This window comes from Dama dama, chromosome 14 (genome assembly GCF_033118175.1).
Source record: "Dama dama isolate Ldn47 chromosome 14, ASM3311817v1, whole genome shotgun sequence".
In the NCBI taxonomy this organism is placed as follows: domain Eukaryota; kingdom Metazoa; phylum Chordata; class Mammalia; order Artiodactyla; family Cervidae; genus Dama; species Dama dama.
The window spans coordinates 56,487,339-56,504,427 of record NC_083694.1 but is presented as its reverse complement, the minus strand read 5'-3'; the positions used below and the strand labels follow the sequence as shown (position 1 = coordinate 56,504,427).

Sequence of the window (17,089 nt, the reverse complement as noted above, 5' to 3'; positions counted from 1 at the left end):
ATGCACTGTTTCTTATATTAGTGCTCCCACTGATTCTGAAACTCAAAGTTTGAAAACTGCTATTCTAGAAGCTAAATAATCTCTTTAGTCATTACTGAATTAAAAAATAACCTTATTGGACTCTTGGATAGATTTGCATTTAACTTTCAAACTTTTAGACTCACCTTACCACTCACTTTCCCTAGGGCACTTCCCTGGTGAACCAATGGCTAAGACACTGTGCTCCCAATGCAGGGGCCCAGGTTCAATCCATGGTCAGAGCACTAGATCCCACATGCCCCAACTAAGAGTTCGTGTGCCGCAAATAAAAAGATACTGTGTGCCACAAAAAAGACCCGACGCAGTCAAATAAATAAATATTGAAAAAAGAAAAAGACTCACTTTCTCTAAAGTGACTTTCTGGTTACCCCAGTCCACATTCACTTTCTCATGTCTTTAAACTCCTAGTTGAGTGAAAACCGGTCATCATTCAACTTTGTACTTGCATGGCTCCTGTGTGCTCAGTCGCATCTGACTCTTTGAGACCCCATAGACTGTAGCCTGCCAGTCTGCTCTGTCCATGAGATTATCCTGGCAAGGATACTGGAGTGGATGCCATTTCCTCCTCCAGGAGATCTTCCTGACCCAGGGATCAAACCCGCATCTCCTTGGCTCCTGCAGTAGCAGGCAGATTCTGGTACTTACTTGTTATTTATGCAATAGAGTTTGAGTCTCTTACTAGATTGTAAGCACTTTAAGAGCAGGCTCTGGCTTCTCCTTCCATGATTCCTGGTATGGTACTGGCCCATGGAGGGCATTCAGTAAATACTTACCTTCATAATCTCCACAAATTCCTGGAGTTTATCAAAATCCTTGTCCATTACATCCTTTATCTAGTGAGGAAGAAAGGCACACAGCACATTACTGAATGTGGAGTTGTCTTTCAAGAGTTTTAAGGTAAGTGCTGTGACTGCTCCCCTGGAATGAGCTGATAAAGTTTAAGGGATGTTCTAATAATGACTTATTAAAGCCACTTCTTGCCAAAAGTCTGTGAAGTGTAAATGCATGTACCACCAAGTCACCAGCCCCAGCAGCCTGGGCATAACTTGGATCTGGCCATGGTAAGGCTGCCATGTGGAACTCAAACCACAGCTTCAATTACACATTCTTGCTTGAGTATTTTCTTTGTTCACAAATAAGCTACAGGTGATTTCATCAGAGAAACAAGACTTCTTGCTCTGCAGCTTGCTCAGGGGAGGAGAAATTGGTCCCTGACTGCCTCCAAATTTCAAATCAGCCCCTCACTCTGTCACTAGGTTGTATCTCCCCATCCTAATCAATGAGACACCTTAGAGAGCCCTTATCATTCAAAAATTGGATTTAAGCCTCAGACATGTAAGAAACAAATAACCTAAGCTGCCTGATACAAGCACTCTAGGGAATTTGGGCTCAGTTAGTTGGATTGCTCTTTCATGCAATTTCTGAATTCCTTCACTATTCAAAGTTAGATGTTGCATTTTCCTGGAAACGACCCTTTAACTCCATGAGAGGTAAAGTCTCATCCTGTTACCTGCTTTATCTCCTCCATTTTTTCCTTCAGCTCTTCCCTCACTTCCCTGAGTTCATCCTGAGGAAATAAAATAGAGAAGGAGTAAAGAAATGTCTTGGAGAGAAGGGAAACAGTCAAAAGGAGGAAAGGAAAGATCCTGGGGCATGGCCAGAAGAGGAGCAGAAGATCATTGCCAGCAGGGAGGAAAGAAAGGACGCTGTTAAGAAAACAGTACAGTGGGACACACTGTACCTCCAGATGTTGATGCACTTTGAAAAGGTCACACACTCCCTGCTATGGTGTGGCCACCAAAATCGCATAGTCTAAGTCTAATGGCGAGGAAGCATCAGACAACCTGGACTGAGGTCATTCTACAAAATAAATGATTTGTAATCCTCAAAACTGACAGTGTCCCAGAATACAAGGTCGAAGAACTGTTCTAGATGAAAAAAGACATGGAAACTGGGAGCCAGGTGTGATTCTGAATTGGATCCCAAACCAAAAAATGTATCTCCTCTTTTGTTATGAAAGACATTGGCGGGATAACTGGGGGAATTAGATTAAGGGCTGTAGGTGAGAACTGTATCAACATGAATCTCCTGACTTTGATGTTTGGATGATTGTACTATGGCTGTGTAAGAGAGTGATCTTGTTTTGAGGAAATGCATACTGAAATTTGGGAGAACCACATGCTTGCAAATGGTTCAGGATATATGTATATATATATATATATAGTGTGTGTGTGTGTGTAAATATATATTTATGTATGAATATGATAAAAAGAGAAAATAATGTAATAAAAGACCAACATTTGGAAATCCGGGGGAAGAGTAGACTAGAACTCACTGTACCATTTTTTTGGAAAATTTTCTGTAAGCCAGAAATAATTTTAAAGTAAAAGCAGGAGTGAAGTCACAGGGGCTGGAGCAGAACTGTAGGTTAGCAGCAGTTTAGCTGCCGCAGTGGTTGTTCTGTCAGCCCCACCTGTTCACTGTGTTGGTCCAACCTGCTGCTTCCAGGGTCCCCACACCTACCTTTAGCCCTTTTGTTCCTCCTGGTTTGGTAAATGGCCCTTCTTGTTTAGCTCCTTTGTAGTCATATGTCTATTGGTTGAAAACAAAAACATGGAATATTGGAAATTGCCAGTGTGGGCAGATGAGGCGAGAGAGATTCCTCCCTAGGTTCGGCTTCTCTTCTCGGGCCAGGGCAGAGGTGAGAGCTGGTGTTCTGGCCCCACCAGCACCAGAGTTCCCTCAGTCCTTCTCCTTTGTCTGACCCCATCTCATTCCACTCCCTTCCTGACCCGCTGGGCCTCAGCTTTCCATCCCCGTGGCAGTCATGATCATTCTCGCCACAGGGCCCCTGGACGTGTGGCTTCCTCCAGCCCTGGTGCTCGTCCTTGGCCCTCCAGTGACCAAGCCTTGTCCTCTCCGTGCTGAGGAAGGCCTTTCTTGACACCCCCCGCCCCCCAGACCTGCAGTAGCCACCCAGTTTCATCTTCCTATTTCAATCCTGTATCGTAGGTAGTGGGAGCTCAAAGGTGCCCCACATTGGCCACCATTTCTCCTGTACTACCTACGATACAGGATTGAAATAGGAAGATGAAACTGGGTGGCTACTGCAGGTCTGGGCAGGGAGCTGTCAAGAAAGGCCTTCCTCATTTCTCCACCATTTCTTCCTGTATTGTAGGTAATGCTACCGGATTTTTCCTCATCTATTTATGCATCTGCTTTGTTCTATGACAGCACAGTGTTCTCTCTCTCTTTTGTGTATCTGCCAGCACCTGGGACAAGTCTTGGCCACCAGGAATGGCGAATGACCCCTGACTCCAAGTCACCTCCCCATGGGTCTCAGGCCTGGATGCCGGGATGGCATCAAAAAAGCTTCTTACTTTGATCGGCTCCGGCTTCAATTCCAGGCAAACTGCCTTGTAGTTCTTGCTCTGCGGAGAGGGAAGGTGGGATTCAGGCTGCCAGGTATCAGGCTTGGGGAGGACTAGGGAAGCTTGGGGAGGCTTGGGGAGGACTGGGAAAAATTGGGGAGGACCCCTTACCCACCCCACCCTGCCTGTCCAATTGCACTTAAGATCAGGCCCACATGCCCCCAGCTCCTGAGCCAAGACAACTCACATTTTGTCATGTTCTAGTCCTCTCATGAGTAAAACCTGCCTCTTCAGCAGGCTGCCCTCTTCTTGCTGGGGGGCAGGGATGGGGGTGCTGGCAAGAGCACTTTGAGATAACTGAAGGAAGCTGGCTGAGTCATTTTTCGGGAGCACTGATTTGGAGGTAGACAGACTGGAATCCTAGTCTCAGCCACCCTCCTCACTGGTGTGTCAACATAGGCAAGTTACTTAGTCTCTCGGAGCCTTTATTTCTTAATTTTTAAATTGTGGGTGATAATTACCTTTATTGAATGGGCTTCTTCTATGCCTTAAACATGCGGGTCAGAGGTAGGCCTTGCTGGGGTCATGGCTCCCAGAGTGGCCGGAGTTGGGGTGGGCCATTTCAGTGCTCCTCGTCCTAGCGGGGGAGTCCTTGCCACCTCAAGGCTCAGGGTCCATTCCCCACCCTCCTTCCAGGCTGAGAGGCTACCTCATGCTCAGAGGGAGAAGGAAAAGCTGAGGGTTTACTGGGGACTCTCTATACCCCCACCCCCACCTCCACCCAGTGGGAGCTCAAAGGTGCCCCACATTGGCCACCATTTCTCCTTTACCAGACTTGTCTTCTTCAGTTCCACCCTCTTGGCCGACATGATGGAGGAGGCCAGAGTGTTCTTCCACTTCCCAACCTCCCCTCGACGGGCCGCCGTGACCAGGCCGCTGTCCTAGACAGCTTACAGGCCGAGGTCAGGCAGGATGACCACCTCTCTGTGGGTGGAACAGCTGAGGTCACAATGCCCAGGACCTACACGCCAGCCCAGAGTGTCACTGCAGCTGTGAGCCTGGGGTGCCTCAGTCACAGAGAAGAGGACCTCAGGCCGGGTTCCAAAGCCACGAAGTCTCCCTCCAGCAAGGGGGTGGGGGACCCCCTGCAGAGGCCACCTGAAGGGCCGCAGCCTGTACGGCCCAAGCACAGGGCACACCCTAGAGAAGGAAAAATTGTTGGCTGCACCCAACCAGGACCTCCCCCTACCCCTAAGACCAGGAGGAGATGTCTGCCCTCAACAGTGAGCTTCTCCTCGGAGACCACACACCTGCCCTCCTGGCCCTTCCTCGAGCCTGAAGCTATTTTGGGTTGAGGTGCCCTGAAGTTTCTGCAGTTCAAGGTGTCTGTGCTGTGCTAACCCGGGGCTCTTGGTACCAATCTCAGCGGGATGATCTCTGATGCCCTGGCCTGACTTTACAGCTGGTCCTGCCCCTCTTCCCTCTCCCACCCAACTCCATTCTTCCTCCTGGTTTTTCTACCCTCCTGGAAGAGAGTCAGGGCAAAAAAGCAATAAGGAGACAATGTGAATGGTGAGAATCCTGGATGATGGGCAAGGAAGGTTGCTGAGGCCATTCTGAGGGCAACTGTGCTTTGTGTTTAAAAGACAAGTGGACACAGGGTGGGAAAATGAGAGTGGGATGAATCGGGAGATTAGCATTGACATATATACACTGCCATGTGTAAAAGAGATAGCTAGTGGGGATAGACAGCACAGGGAGCTCAACTCGGTGCTCTGTGAAGACCGAGAGAGACGGGATGGTTGGGGGGCGGTGGAAGGTCCTAGAAGGAGGGGTTATATGTACACTTATAGCTGATTCACATTGTTGTATGGCAGAAACTAACACAACATTGTAAAGCAATTATACTCCAATTTAAAAAAAATCCACCAAAAAAAGTCTAAACAACATGGCCTCCCCGAGACCTAAAATTATTCCATATCCGGGTTAGGAAACCTACTTTCTCTACCCTCTTATCCTTGGGTATTCCTTCCTCCCTCTCATTTCAAATACTAGTTGCTCTAGAAAGGGCCAACTTGGAAATTCTTAGGACAGACAGTACAGGAAGTGATGCAAATTGCGTGTTAAGTATGTGCCCGCATCCCAGACATGACTGATTGCGCTCACCTGACCATTTCCTGGGCCTGTGCCTGTCCTTGCCAGAGGCCCTGGGCTCTGGGACTTATTTTGCAGCTTCCGTCCTCGGGACAAACCTTGATCTCAGCTCATCACAAGCAAAGCAGAATGTCTGTCACTGTTCAGCTGGCGAGGGGAGGGGTGGGGCAGGAAGTGGTGGGGAGTTTCCCAGGCTCCTTTCCCCCTCGTTCCAAATGAGGGGTTGGAACACTAAGGTCCTTTGACCACTGTGCTTAGTCACCTGAGATCTGCTGACCGCATGGCAGGAGGGCCCTTTCTTCACAGGTTTCCAAAGATCCCATAGGCTTCAGCAGGGAACTACGGTGAAAATTACTGACTCCTCAGTATTTACCAGCCTAGTGAAAATGGGTACCATCTTCTCTATGTTGGGGATTGAGTTCCTCAATGTCCTTTGTTTTGGGGAGCAATTGTTAAATAAACCTCCTTCTAGAAAAGCCCACTGACCCATATATCAGGAAATTGGGTGTAAAAGAAATCAAGGTCTCGTTGTGAAACTGCTTTATAAAGTAGAAAATTTACACACATAGACACACACACACACATCATTACCAATACCATCATCATGATTTGGACAGAAATTTGACCACAGACCCACATTTTGCCTTCATACAGTACTTGTTGTTCATGCCCTCAAATACATCACTTTTGTCATCAATATGTCCTGGAAGGGCTGGGGATATGTTTAATAAACCTAAATAAATGAGTCTGTTATTTTTCTTTAAGATTTTGCAACCACTTGAGGCCCTAAGTGGAAGCAGCCTTGCGATGTGGATATTGATGTGATATAACTTTGTTCCATGCAGGCCATAGGCCATTCTTACCTAGAGAATGTCAGATAGACTTTTCCTAACCCCCCTTCGTGGTAATAATCCACTGGTCCAGGGCAAGAAGCATATACAACTTTTTTATGTTCCAGAGGAGTTTGGTGAAAGGGGAGATTCCCAACAGAGAGAAAGAAGTAGCCATGTGTCTCCTTTCCCCAGGCCAATGGCATTTAGATTCTCTTTCTTTACAAATGTCCTGGTTTTTCAGTTTCATGATGATCATGTATTGTACAGGATAGGGGCAGTGGGAAGAGAGGGGTTAAAAATGGCTTTAGGCCTCTGTATTTGACCTCTTGTGATTCCACAGTTCCAGGGTCTGGCCTGTGATGAAGCCTAGGCCCAGCCAGAGAAGGTGCAGAGAATGCCATCCGTGCTGAGGGGCCCCTTTGATCACAGGGGTCCCAGTGTTCTACAGCCCTTTGACTCACAAAGGTGCCCAAAATCCTGACGATCATGGTCTCTGGTCAACCTTGCAGGACACAGCTTGCTGCACATGACCTAGATGACCTGGAACCCCTGGAACACTCTGCCCCATACTGCAGTGTCTAGCACTGCCCCCCTCTTGTGTATGGGGGAAGGCGGTTCCCCTAGCTTCAGGGACCTCTCACAGAAATTTTATATCATTAGTTACTGTATTGTCCCATGTAGCTGATTTATATACACCTTGCCTCTACACTGGGCAGGGTTCAGACATCCTTTCTCATTGACACATTGGTTAGTATGCAATTTCTGATCATTCCTGTAAACAGTGTATCAGACCTCGGCTAGAATCAAGCCCTATTATATTGTTTCTATGGCATTTCTATCATGTGAAATTCTAGTACCTCTGTTTCAGGAACAAAGCATGATATTCTCAACAATTAATGGTAAATCTCCAGCTAGTGCAATACAGCTGAGATGATAAGTGAAAAGTCAGAGCAAAGGCTTTGTGTGAAGATCGCAGGCTTTTTTCTCCTGTGTGTCCACCATGACAGGGACGCCTTTGCCAGGGCCTCCCAGGACCCAGGGGACCTGTTACGATCCCCAAAGTCGACCGTTACAGAGTGGCCTCTGTCTGAGATAAAGAGCCACCAGACATCAGTGGCTCCCCCTACTCACGCCAAATACAGCTCCTGGGGCCTCCTTGCTTGGCTACTGTCCCTTTGCCTTCTTTGGTTTTTTTATTTTTTAAAGATGTTTTTGATGTGGACCATTTTTAAAGTCTTTATTGAATTTGTTACGGTATTGCCTCTGTTTTATGTTTTGTTTTCCTGGCTGCCAGGCATGTGGGACCTTAGCTCCCCAACCAGGGATTGAAGCTGCACCCCTTGCACTGGAAGGCAGAGTCTTAACCACTGGGCCACCAGGGAAGTCCCCCCTCATCATTTTTTACGATAAAGTGACTTCACTTGGCCTGTTCTTTGTAGGTAAACATGCACAGATTTTTTTTTTTTTTTGCACCAAGACACCTGAGATGATGAACTTTTCCTCACAAGAGTCTGACGGCTCATCACCCTGTATGTTGGTTCTGCAGGGAGCAGTTTCTCCAGCGGGACTGTTCCCCTGCTCAGAAGGCTGAATCCACAAGCCCACCCTGGCACCATCCCAGCCTTCTTCCTTGGGGCCACTGGCAGCACCCTTGTTCCCCTCTGCTGGCTCCTCTCTACATGGCTCTAGGGTGTTCCTGGGTCACGTGACAGACAAACACTTTGAGAGGAATTCTCTGGGTCCCGAGCTCCCATTTGAAGTTGAAAAAGGAGGCATAAGTGAAACTGTTTTCTGGGTGGCAAAACTGGTGTGAAAATCGCTCCCTGGGCAAGACAACTTGGAGGAAATCCAACACTGGAGCAGGCCATGGTCATTTGCTGAACTCCCTAAACATAAGCATTAATTTCTTTCTGTCTCCTTCTTGAATAAAACAAAGCCCTCTTTTTGTGCCCCCACCACTCGAACACCTGTGACAATGACAACCCATGCAGAGAGCTGTGAATCATGGGGCCCTGCCTGTCTCAGCCACACACCTCACTGGCAGGTCACCTTTATCCAGGCTCAGGGCCAGGCGGGGTCTCAGCAAGGAGCTCCGGGTCACTATGTAGGGGACTCCACAGCAAGCGCTCTGTTCATTCAACACCGAGCCCCGCCAATGTGCCAAGCACTCTGCTGGCACCAGGAGCACAAGGATACTGGACGTGGCCCTGGTGTCTAGGGACTTACCGTTGATGGGCTGACAGGGCATCATTAGAATCACACTTGCAATATAGTGAGTAAGGTCAGGGTGCTGACAGCCCAGGGAGAGGCATGGCCTAGTTCTCAGAGCTGGCTCTCTCTCATGTTCTTCTGGATCCCATTCCTGGCCTAGTGAGCTTCCCACTGCCCTTGACTTTAGAGAATTTCTTCTCTAAACCTGGTGAGGGAGGTGCAGAGAGCCACGTTATCTACTACATACCAGACTTTCCCATCGCCAATACAGGTCTCCGTCTCTGAAGATGACACACTCCCCCAGCTCGGCGGGACCGTCTCCTCCCTGCTGGGCCCTGGATGGTGAGTGTTTACTGTCTCCAGCATATCGAATGGGTCTTCCTTCTGGCAGAAAGAGTTGCTAGCCTGTCCCAGCAGGTGTGTTGGGTACTGTATCAGCCTTCTCTGCTCCATCTGGCCCGAGTTCACCTTTACCTGGCCTTGTCACTCAGCACAGCAGCGGGAACTGGAGTTAAATCTACACATCCTCTAACAACACAGAGCAAGAAGGTGTCCTCTGAGCCGCCTGTGTGTCAGGCTGATACTTCGCCATGTCTCAGTGTCATAACACATGCCCGTTCTCAGAGGTCCTGTGGGCACCTGCCTAGGGAAATAACAGGATGTTCATAAATGGAACAACCTTCTGGTTTTGTGCCTGGATCTCCCTCAGCTCTCAGAGAACTGGCAAACTGCGAGACCCAAAGGAGACTTCGCAGGGCCGACCTGGTGTCAGTGAGGTTCGTCTTGCTGACCTCACTCAGTAACCTCACCTGGCCTCCGTCTTGCTGCTCTCTGCCAGACCCCCGCTCCCCACCCCTGGATGTTCCACGGGCCTTTTATTGTGCCTCCCACTTGGTTACTTGGATTAGTCATGGTTCTCCAGACAAACAGAATCAATAGGACATCTACTTATATGTCTATCTGTCATCTGTCTATCTAGACATTTATCTTAAGGAATTGGCTCGTGTGATTACAGAGGCTGAGAAGCCCCATGATCTGCCATCTGGAGACCCAGGAGAGCCAATGCGGGAAGTTCCCTTCTGAGTACAGAAGACTGAGGTCCCAGCTATAAAACAGGCTGAGAAAGGATTATTTCTTACTCAGGCTTTTGTTCTGTCTAGGCCTTCAACAGATTGGATGGGGCCCACCCACATTAGGAAGCTGCTGCTGCTGCTGCTAAGTCGCTTCAGTCGTGTCCGACTCTGTGTGACCCCATAGATGGCAGCTTACCAGGCTCCTCTGTCCCTGGGATTCTCCAGGCAAGAACACTGGAGTGGGTTGCCATTTCCTTCTCCAAAGCAAAGTGAAAAGTGAAAGTGAAGTCGCTCAGTCGTGCCTGACTCTTAGCGACCCCATGGACTGCAGCCCACCAGGCTCCTCCATCCATGGGATTTTCCAGGCAGGAGTACTGGAGTGGGGTGTCATCACCTTCTCCAACATTAGGGAGGGCAGTCTGCTTTACTCAGTCTACCTATCCCAGTGTTAACCTCACCCAAAACACCCTCATACACATACCCAGAATAATGTTTAACCAAATTCACTTGACCCTTGAACATGGTTTCGAACTACATAGGTCCACTTACTTACACGAGGACTTTTTTCAGTAGTAAATACTGCAGTGTTATGCAATCTGAAGTTGGTTGAATCTCCAGGTGCAGAACTGTAGATACCAGGGCTGACTAGAAAGCAATACACAGATTTTTGACTGTCCAGCGGGTTGGCACCTCTATCCCCCTCATTGTTCAAGGTCAACTATAGGACTTCCCTGGTGGTATAGTGGATAAGAATCCTCTTGCCAATGCAGGGGACATGGGTTCAATCCCTGGTCTGGAAAGATTCCACATGCCGCCGAGTCACTAGAGCCCATGTGCCACAAATACTGAGCCTGAATGCTGTAACTACTGAAGCCCTGCTCCTAGAGCCGTGCTCTGCAACAAGGGAAGCCAGCACAACAAGAAGCCCAGGCACCACAACTAGAGATTAGCCACTGCTCCCCACAAAGCCAGTGAGCAACAGTGAAGGCCCAATACAACCAAAAAGAAATAAATTAAAAAAAAAAAAAAAGAATGGTCAACGGTTTCTGAGCACCTGTGACCTAGCCAAGTTGACATAAGATTAAACATCATATTACCTGTCTCTGCAGTCTTCTTGACCCATTTCCTCATCTTTTGGAGCACAGCTCCTTTCCTTGAGTCATATCAGATGTGGCCTGATCTCATGGTAATAACTGACCTCTCGCTTGGCCTCAGGCCCTGCCCACTGGGGCCCTGGCCCCTGGCTCTTCCATATCAGATCCCTCCTTCCTCCTTTGTCCCTATTGGAGAGCTTCCTCCCACCCCACTGCTGTGGCTGGCAGTTTAAGGAAAAGGTCTTCCTGGAAGACCTTTCTCTCTCTCTCTGTTCAGCTGCATGAATCAGCCAATGCAGAGGGGTGGGGTGGGGGTGGGGGGCCCGCACCTCTTCTGCTCACTCATGGTGTTTTGTCCCCTGACACCCACCTGGTAGGAGGGTATCTGTCCATACCCTCCTGGTCCCCTGCTCTTCCAGGAGGGAACGCTCAATTTTTCAAATTCCCTTGAGTAGCCCTTGGCTGTCTCAGCCCACTTCTGAGCTCATTCTTTGCTCCGAGCCCCTGCCCCAGCCTCTCCAGGCTCCTGAATCCCTCAGCCTGTTGATCTACTTGGTTAACGCCAAACAGGTGTGCAGATGAGAGGTGCTGTGGGTGCGGTTTGCTCGAGGGATAGCACAGGTATAAAGTCCCTGGCTGGCCCATTGCTAAGGAGAGATTTTTGCTTTCCCTGAAGAGAGGCTTTGGGCCGGTGGGCCTGGATTCTCTGGTTCAGTGATTTCCTACCGATCCTGCCAGCCTTCTTTCCTTACAGGTTAAGCTAGAGTCAAGGGCTCACCTACAGGGATATGGGGAATCACAGGAATAAAATAGCTAGTGCCTTTTCTTTTCCCCTTCTCTCTTTTTTTTTCCATTTATTTTTATTAGTTGGAGGCTAATTACTTTACGATATTGTAGTGATTTTTGCCATACATTGACATGAATCAGCCATGGATTTACAATAGCTAGTGTCTTAACCAAGCATTTTGAATGTGTTTATTTTATTTAATCCACACAATGATCCTAAGAGGTAAGTGTCATTGTTCTTTCCATTTTTCAGATGAGGAAGCAGTCGCAGAGCTGGGTGGAAGAGCTGTGAAATGAAGCCAGGCAGCCTGGCCACACAGTCAGCAAGTTTAACCTCCTTCCTAGGCCACCTCAGTGGGAAAGAACCTGCCTGCCAATGCAGGAGGCACAGGTTCGATCCCTGGGTCAGAAAGATACCCTGGAGAGGGAATGGCAACTCACTTCAGTATTCTTGCCTGGGAAACCCCGTAGACAGAGGAGCCTGGCGGGCTACAGTCCATGGGGCCGCAAAGAGTCAGACACGACTGAGGACTCAACAAAAACAACATGTGATATGCACTCAACTAACTCCTTCCCCTTGGAAATGCAACCCTCCCAATAGCACACTTAAAATGAAATACTTAAAAGATATTAAAAGGAAATTAATAATGAATCTATTAAGTTATTGAAAATACTAAAAGGATGAAATAATTGCCAAAGAAAATTATGTAAAATAGAACAAACCAAAAAGTTCACAAAAATGCACACACACACAGTTATATGAAACAAAAAGAATTCAGTAACTTGGGAGAGAAATGATCAAAATTGGAGATAATGCACGTAAGTTAATGAAAAGAAAAATAGTCAAATTAGGTAAATAGAATCAACTCTGGAAACATTTACTTTTGCCCAGATTTTTATAATAAAATACACATAAAGTTTACCATTTCATCTTTTTTTCTCACCATGCTGTGCAGTATGTGGGATCTTACTTCCCCAACTAGGGATTGAACCTGTGCCCCCTGCATTGAAAGGGCAGAGTCATTGCCACTGGGCTGCCAGGGAAGTCCCCTCAACCATTTTTAAATGTGCAGTTCAGTGGTGCTAACGCATTCATTGTGCTGTCAGCCATCATCACTCTCCATCCCCATAACTCTTTTCACCTTGTAAAATGAAAACTCTGCACCCATTTGTTACCAAGTGAAACTGGGGTCTGCTCGCCCCACATATAGCAAAGCCAATCAATTGACACTGGATTGTGGTGAAAGAAAGTACAGTGTTAGTGCAGGGGGGCAAGCAAGGAGAATAGTCAGCTCATGTTTAAAAGACCTGACTGCTGATGATTTTCAAAAATGGGTTATCAAAGGCAACATTAGGGGTGAGGGCTGCAGGGTATATGATCAGCTTACGGACTTCTGAATGGTTGGTGGTGACAGGGTGAAGTTTCAGGAACTCTAATCATCACCTTCTGGTTCCAACCCACCTGGGGTCCACGTGCTACCAGTCAGCATGCAGTCATCATCCCCCACCTGGCAGGGGTGGGAAGGGGTCTTAGTTTTTGCAGAACTCAAAGATAAGTGTCAGATTATTATCTATACCCCTTCAGGAGGAACTAGGGTCCTGTGACTCTGTTTTATGGTTAAACTATTATTTAAGCTGTTATATTCTTCTTCTTGTTTGACTGCTTTTCCTTTGTTTCTGCATTCCCTCACTTCCCTAGTTAGTAACTGAATGAGTCTACTCTTTGGAACTCAGGGAAGACCTAGGAGAAGAAAGCCTTTTCTTTTCTTTATTTTTTTAACAAATAAGAATTGGGGGACACAGAAAGACTTCTTTCCTTGGGAGGGCAATGCAAGGTTCTGCTTAGTTTTATATTAAACAACTGTCCATACCCTACTTCCCTAGCCCCTGGCAATCACCATTCAACTTTCTCTTTCTGTGAATTTGACTAAGTAACTCATATAAGCGGAATCATATGATATTTGTCCTTTTGTGACTGGCTTATTTCTTTCAGCATAATATCCTCAAGTTTCATTCATATTGCAGTATGTGTCAGAATTTCCTTCTTTTTGAAGCTGAGTAGTATTCCATTGTACCATGTTTTGTTTATCCTTTCATCCTCAATGGACACTTGGGAGTCTTCCATGTTTTAGCTATTGTGAATAATGCTGCTATGAACATGAGTGTACAAATATCTCTTTGAGTCCCTGTGTTCAATTTTGGGGGGCATATACCCAGAAGTGGAATTTCTGGATCATATGATAATTCTTTTTTAATTTTTTAAGGCACCTCCACGTGGTTTTCCACAGTGGCTGCACTGACATTGACATTCCCCCTAACAAGTGTTCCACATCTCCACATTCTCACCAACACTTGTTATTTTCTGTTGTTTTGATGGTAGCCATCCTAATGGTGTGAGGTGGCATCTCATTGTAGTTTTGTTTTGCATTTCCCCCTGGGTCAGGAAGAACCCCTGGAGCAGGAAATGGCAACCCACTCCAGTATTCTTGACTGGAGAATCCCATGGACAGAGAAGCCTGGCAGGCTACAGTCTGTAGGGTTGCAAGAGAGTCAGACACGACTGAGCACACATGCATGCAATAACTAGTGATGTTGCATATCTTTTAATATTCTTACTGGCCAACACATTTACTTTTAAAGGAATAAAGTTTAAAAGTTTTAAAGTTTTTTAAAATTAAAAAAAAAGATCAGTTATTAAAATAGCACTTAGAGGGGAAACATAAGCAAAAAATTTGAGCCACAGTGGAGTCCAAGGGTTCACATTCCTCCTGAGGTACAAGTAAAAAACCTGTCTTCAGGATGAAGGAAGCAGGGCTGGTTGCCCAGTACTGTGCGCTACCCACCACTAGGTAGCGCCCAAGAGCAAAGGACCCGGGTGGCTCTCCCCAAGGGATCAAAGTGTCCAAGGAAGGCTCCAGCGACCTGTCCCAGGAGCCCCACTGCCTCCCAACTGCGTGGGCATTTTGGGAAGCTATCTGTAACAGAACTTCTCCCTCAAGCAGGAACATCCCCATGGGCACAGTCATCCACACAGAATTATCATACACTGCTGGTGGGAGTGGAAAACGATATAGCCACTCTGGAAGAGAATTAGTAATTTATATTCTCTGGTAGCTCAGATGATAAAGCGTCTGCCTGCAATGCGGGACACCCAGGTTCGATCCCTGGGTCAGGAAGATCCCCTTGAGAAGGAAACAGCAACCCACTCCAGTATTCTTGCCTGGAAAATCCCATGGACTGAGGTTCCTCGTAGGCCACAGTCCATGGGGTCACAAAGAGTCGGACGTGACTGAGTGACTTCACTTTCACTTTTCACTATAAGCATACGCTTACCACATGACCCAAAAATCCCACCCCTAGGCATTTACCCAAAAGAAATAAGAACATATGTCCACACAAAGACTTGTTCATGAATGTTCATAGCAGCTTCATTCATAATGGCCTCAAACTGGAAAAGAACACCAAACCCGCCAGCAGAATTGAATAAACAAGTTTGTAGTGTTTTCCTACAACGGACTACCCCTCAACAATGAAAAGGAGTAAACTACCGATACATATGACAAGATGGGTGAACCTTACAGACATTTTACTGTGTGAAATTCCATTCAAACAAGATGCTAGAAAATGAAACTACAGTGACAGAAATTAAATCAGTGGTTACCTGAAACTGGAGTGGGGGGGGACTGCTGAAGAGGGCAGGAGGGAACATTTTAGGGTGTTGGAAATGTTCTATGACTTGATTGTGGTGGTTCCACTGGTACATGCATTCTGCAAAATTGATCAGATTGTGTACTTTAAATAGATGCATTACAAAACGTTTAGGTGCATCTTATTCTGTGCACACAATAAAATAAAAAAAATAAGTGCACCTTAAAACTTTTAAGTTGGTTTAGAGACAAATAAGCAGATGATGCAATGTTTCTTCCACACTGGAATTTGTGCAGCATATGATATCCACTACAAAGATCATTTCATTTAATCCTCATAACGTCATTGAAAAATAGCTATTATGACCCTCATTTTGCAGGTAAGAATTGTTTAGGAAACCCCTCCCCTCAGTCTTTCCTCCTCTATTTCTCTTTTACTGTCACATCATATCATACCATCCTCAACTTCTGATACCAGACACATGACGATTTTCACCCACAAGGAGCAATTCTCTGTAGCCTGTAACTTAACTCAGTCTGACACTACCTGGAGCTAGAGTCAGATCTCATTGTTAAGGACTCAGTCCTACAAGGCTCTCCACCTCCTACACCCACTTCAGACGCCAGTCTCTAGTCGAGGTTGTTACCTGTGCTTTGGACCAAGTGGCTGCAGATGGAAGTTCCCATGACCCTCTGCTCAGGTTCAACTAATTTGCTAGAGCGGCTCACAGATCTCCGAGAAACATCTTACTCACCAGATTACCAGTTTATCACAAAGAGATTTAACTCAGGAACAGCCAGATGGGAGAGAGGCCTGGGGCGTGGTAAGGACTCTCCCCAAACCTCTATGTGTTCAACCTAGAAGCTCTCTGAACCCCACACTTTTGGAATTTCTGTGGAGGCTTTTTTTTTTCCTTTTTTTTTTTTTTTTTTGCCATACTGCATGGCTTGCAGAATCTTATTTTCCTGACCAGGGATTGAACTCATGCCCCCTGCAGCAGAACTGTGGAATCTTAGCCACTGGACCACCAGGGAAGTCCCTGTGAAAACTTCATTACTTAGCCCTGAGCGATCATTAACTCTGAAGGATAGGAGGTTGGGGCTGAAAATTCCAAGCTTCTCATGGCTTAGTCTTTCTAGATACCAGTTACCATCCAGGAGCCCACCCAGGGTCACTTCATCAGAAAAAAAAAAATGATATTTTTGTCACTCAGGAAACCAGGGCTTTAGGAGCTCTGTGCCAGGTGGCGCTAGTGGTAAAGAATCTGCCTGCCAATGCAGGAGACATGAGAGACGTGGGTCAATCCCTGAGTCAGGAAGATGCTCTGGAGAAGGGCATGGCAATCCAATCCAGGCAAGAGCCTGGAGAATCCCATGGACAGAGGAGCCTGGTGGACGACAGTCCATGGGGTTGCAAAGAGCTGGACAAGACTGAGTGACAGCACACACACGCCAGGTACTAGGTGGCAGAGACCAATATATATATTTTCTATTATCTCACAGGAGTCAAGGCTCAGAGAAGACCTCTTGAGTTGTGCTGGCTGGGTATTGTGGCCACAGCGAGCATCTCTAACAAAGAGCATGGACGGATGGTCATTAGCAGCTCACTTTGCAGAAGAAAACCTGTCTGCTCTCAGGGAGCCTGTCCCAGTAATAAAGAAAATATGGGGAAAATGCTACAGGGGCTACAGATCTAATTGGTCTGGGAGAAGAGATATATGGTGACCATATATGGTGATATATGGTGATATATGTGGGAAAGTGAAAACTATAGACCAGCGTGTACCTAAGGGTGTACTGTGTCCAGGTGGAAATGCATTCCTAACCTGGGTGATGGGAAGAGGTGCTACAGGACATTTCCATGAACTGTTTTGCTTCCTA

At 46.9% G+C, this 17,089-nt stretch overlaps 1 protein-coding gene across 6 annotated transcripts in view; it reads right to left on the bottom strand.

Moving 5' to 3' along the window:
• TEX35 (testis expressed 35) overlaps positions 1-11,024 on the bottom strand; it is a 29,584-nt gene extending 18,560 nt beyond the window's left edge. For 4 of the 6 annotated variants that reach the window (XM_061160795.1, XM_061160797.1, XM_061160798.1 and 1 more), the window contains exons 1-6: positions 10,779-11,024; positions 10,235-10,326; positions 3,420-3,470; positions 2,563-2,631; positions 1,550-1,606; positions 813-872 (exon numbers count right to left, since the gene is read on the bottom strand). In XM_061160795.1, the coding sequence (XP_061016778.1) occupies positions 813-872; positions 1,550-1,606; positions 2,563-2,631; positions 3,420-3,470; positions 10,235-10,326; positions 10,779-10,812 (363 nt within the window). In that variant the 5' untranslated portion in view covers positions 10,813-11,024. Of the gene's footprint in view, positions 1-812; positions 873-1,549; positions 1,607-2,562; positions 2,632-3,419; positions 3,471-8,855; positions 9,252-10,230; positions 10,327-10,778 lie in introns of those variants that run through there. The other 2 variants (XM_061160801.1, XM_061160800.1) reach the window with 2 other exon arrangements.
• Between the last annotated feature and the right edge of the window lie 6,065 nt (positions 11,025-17,089).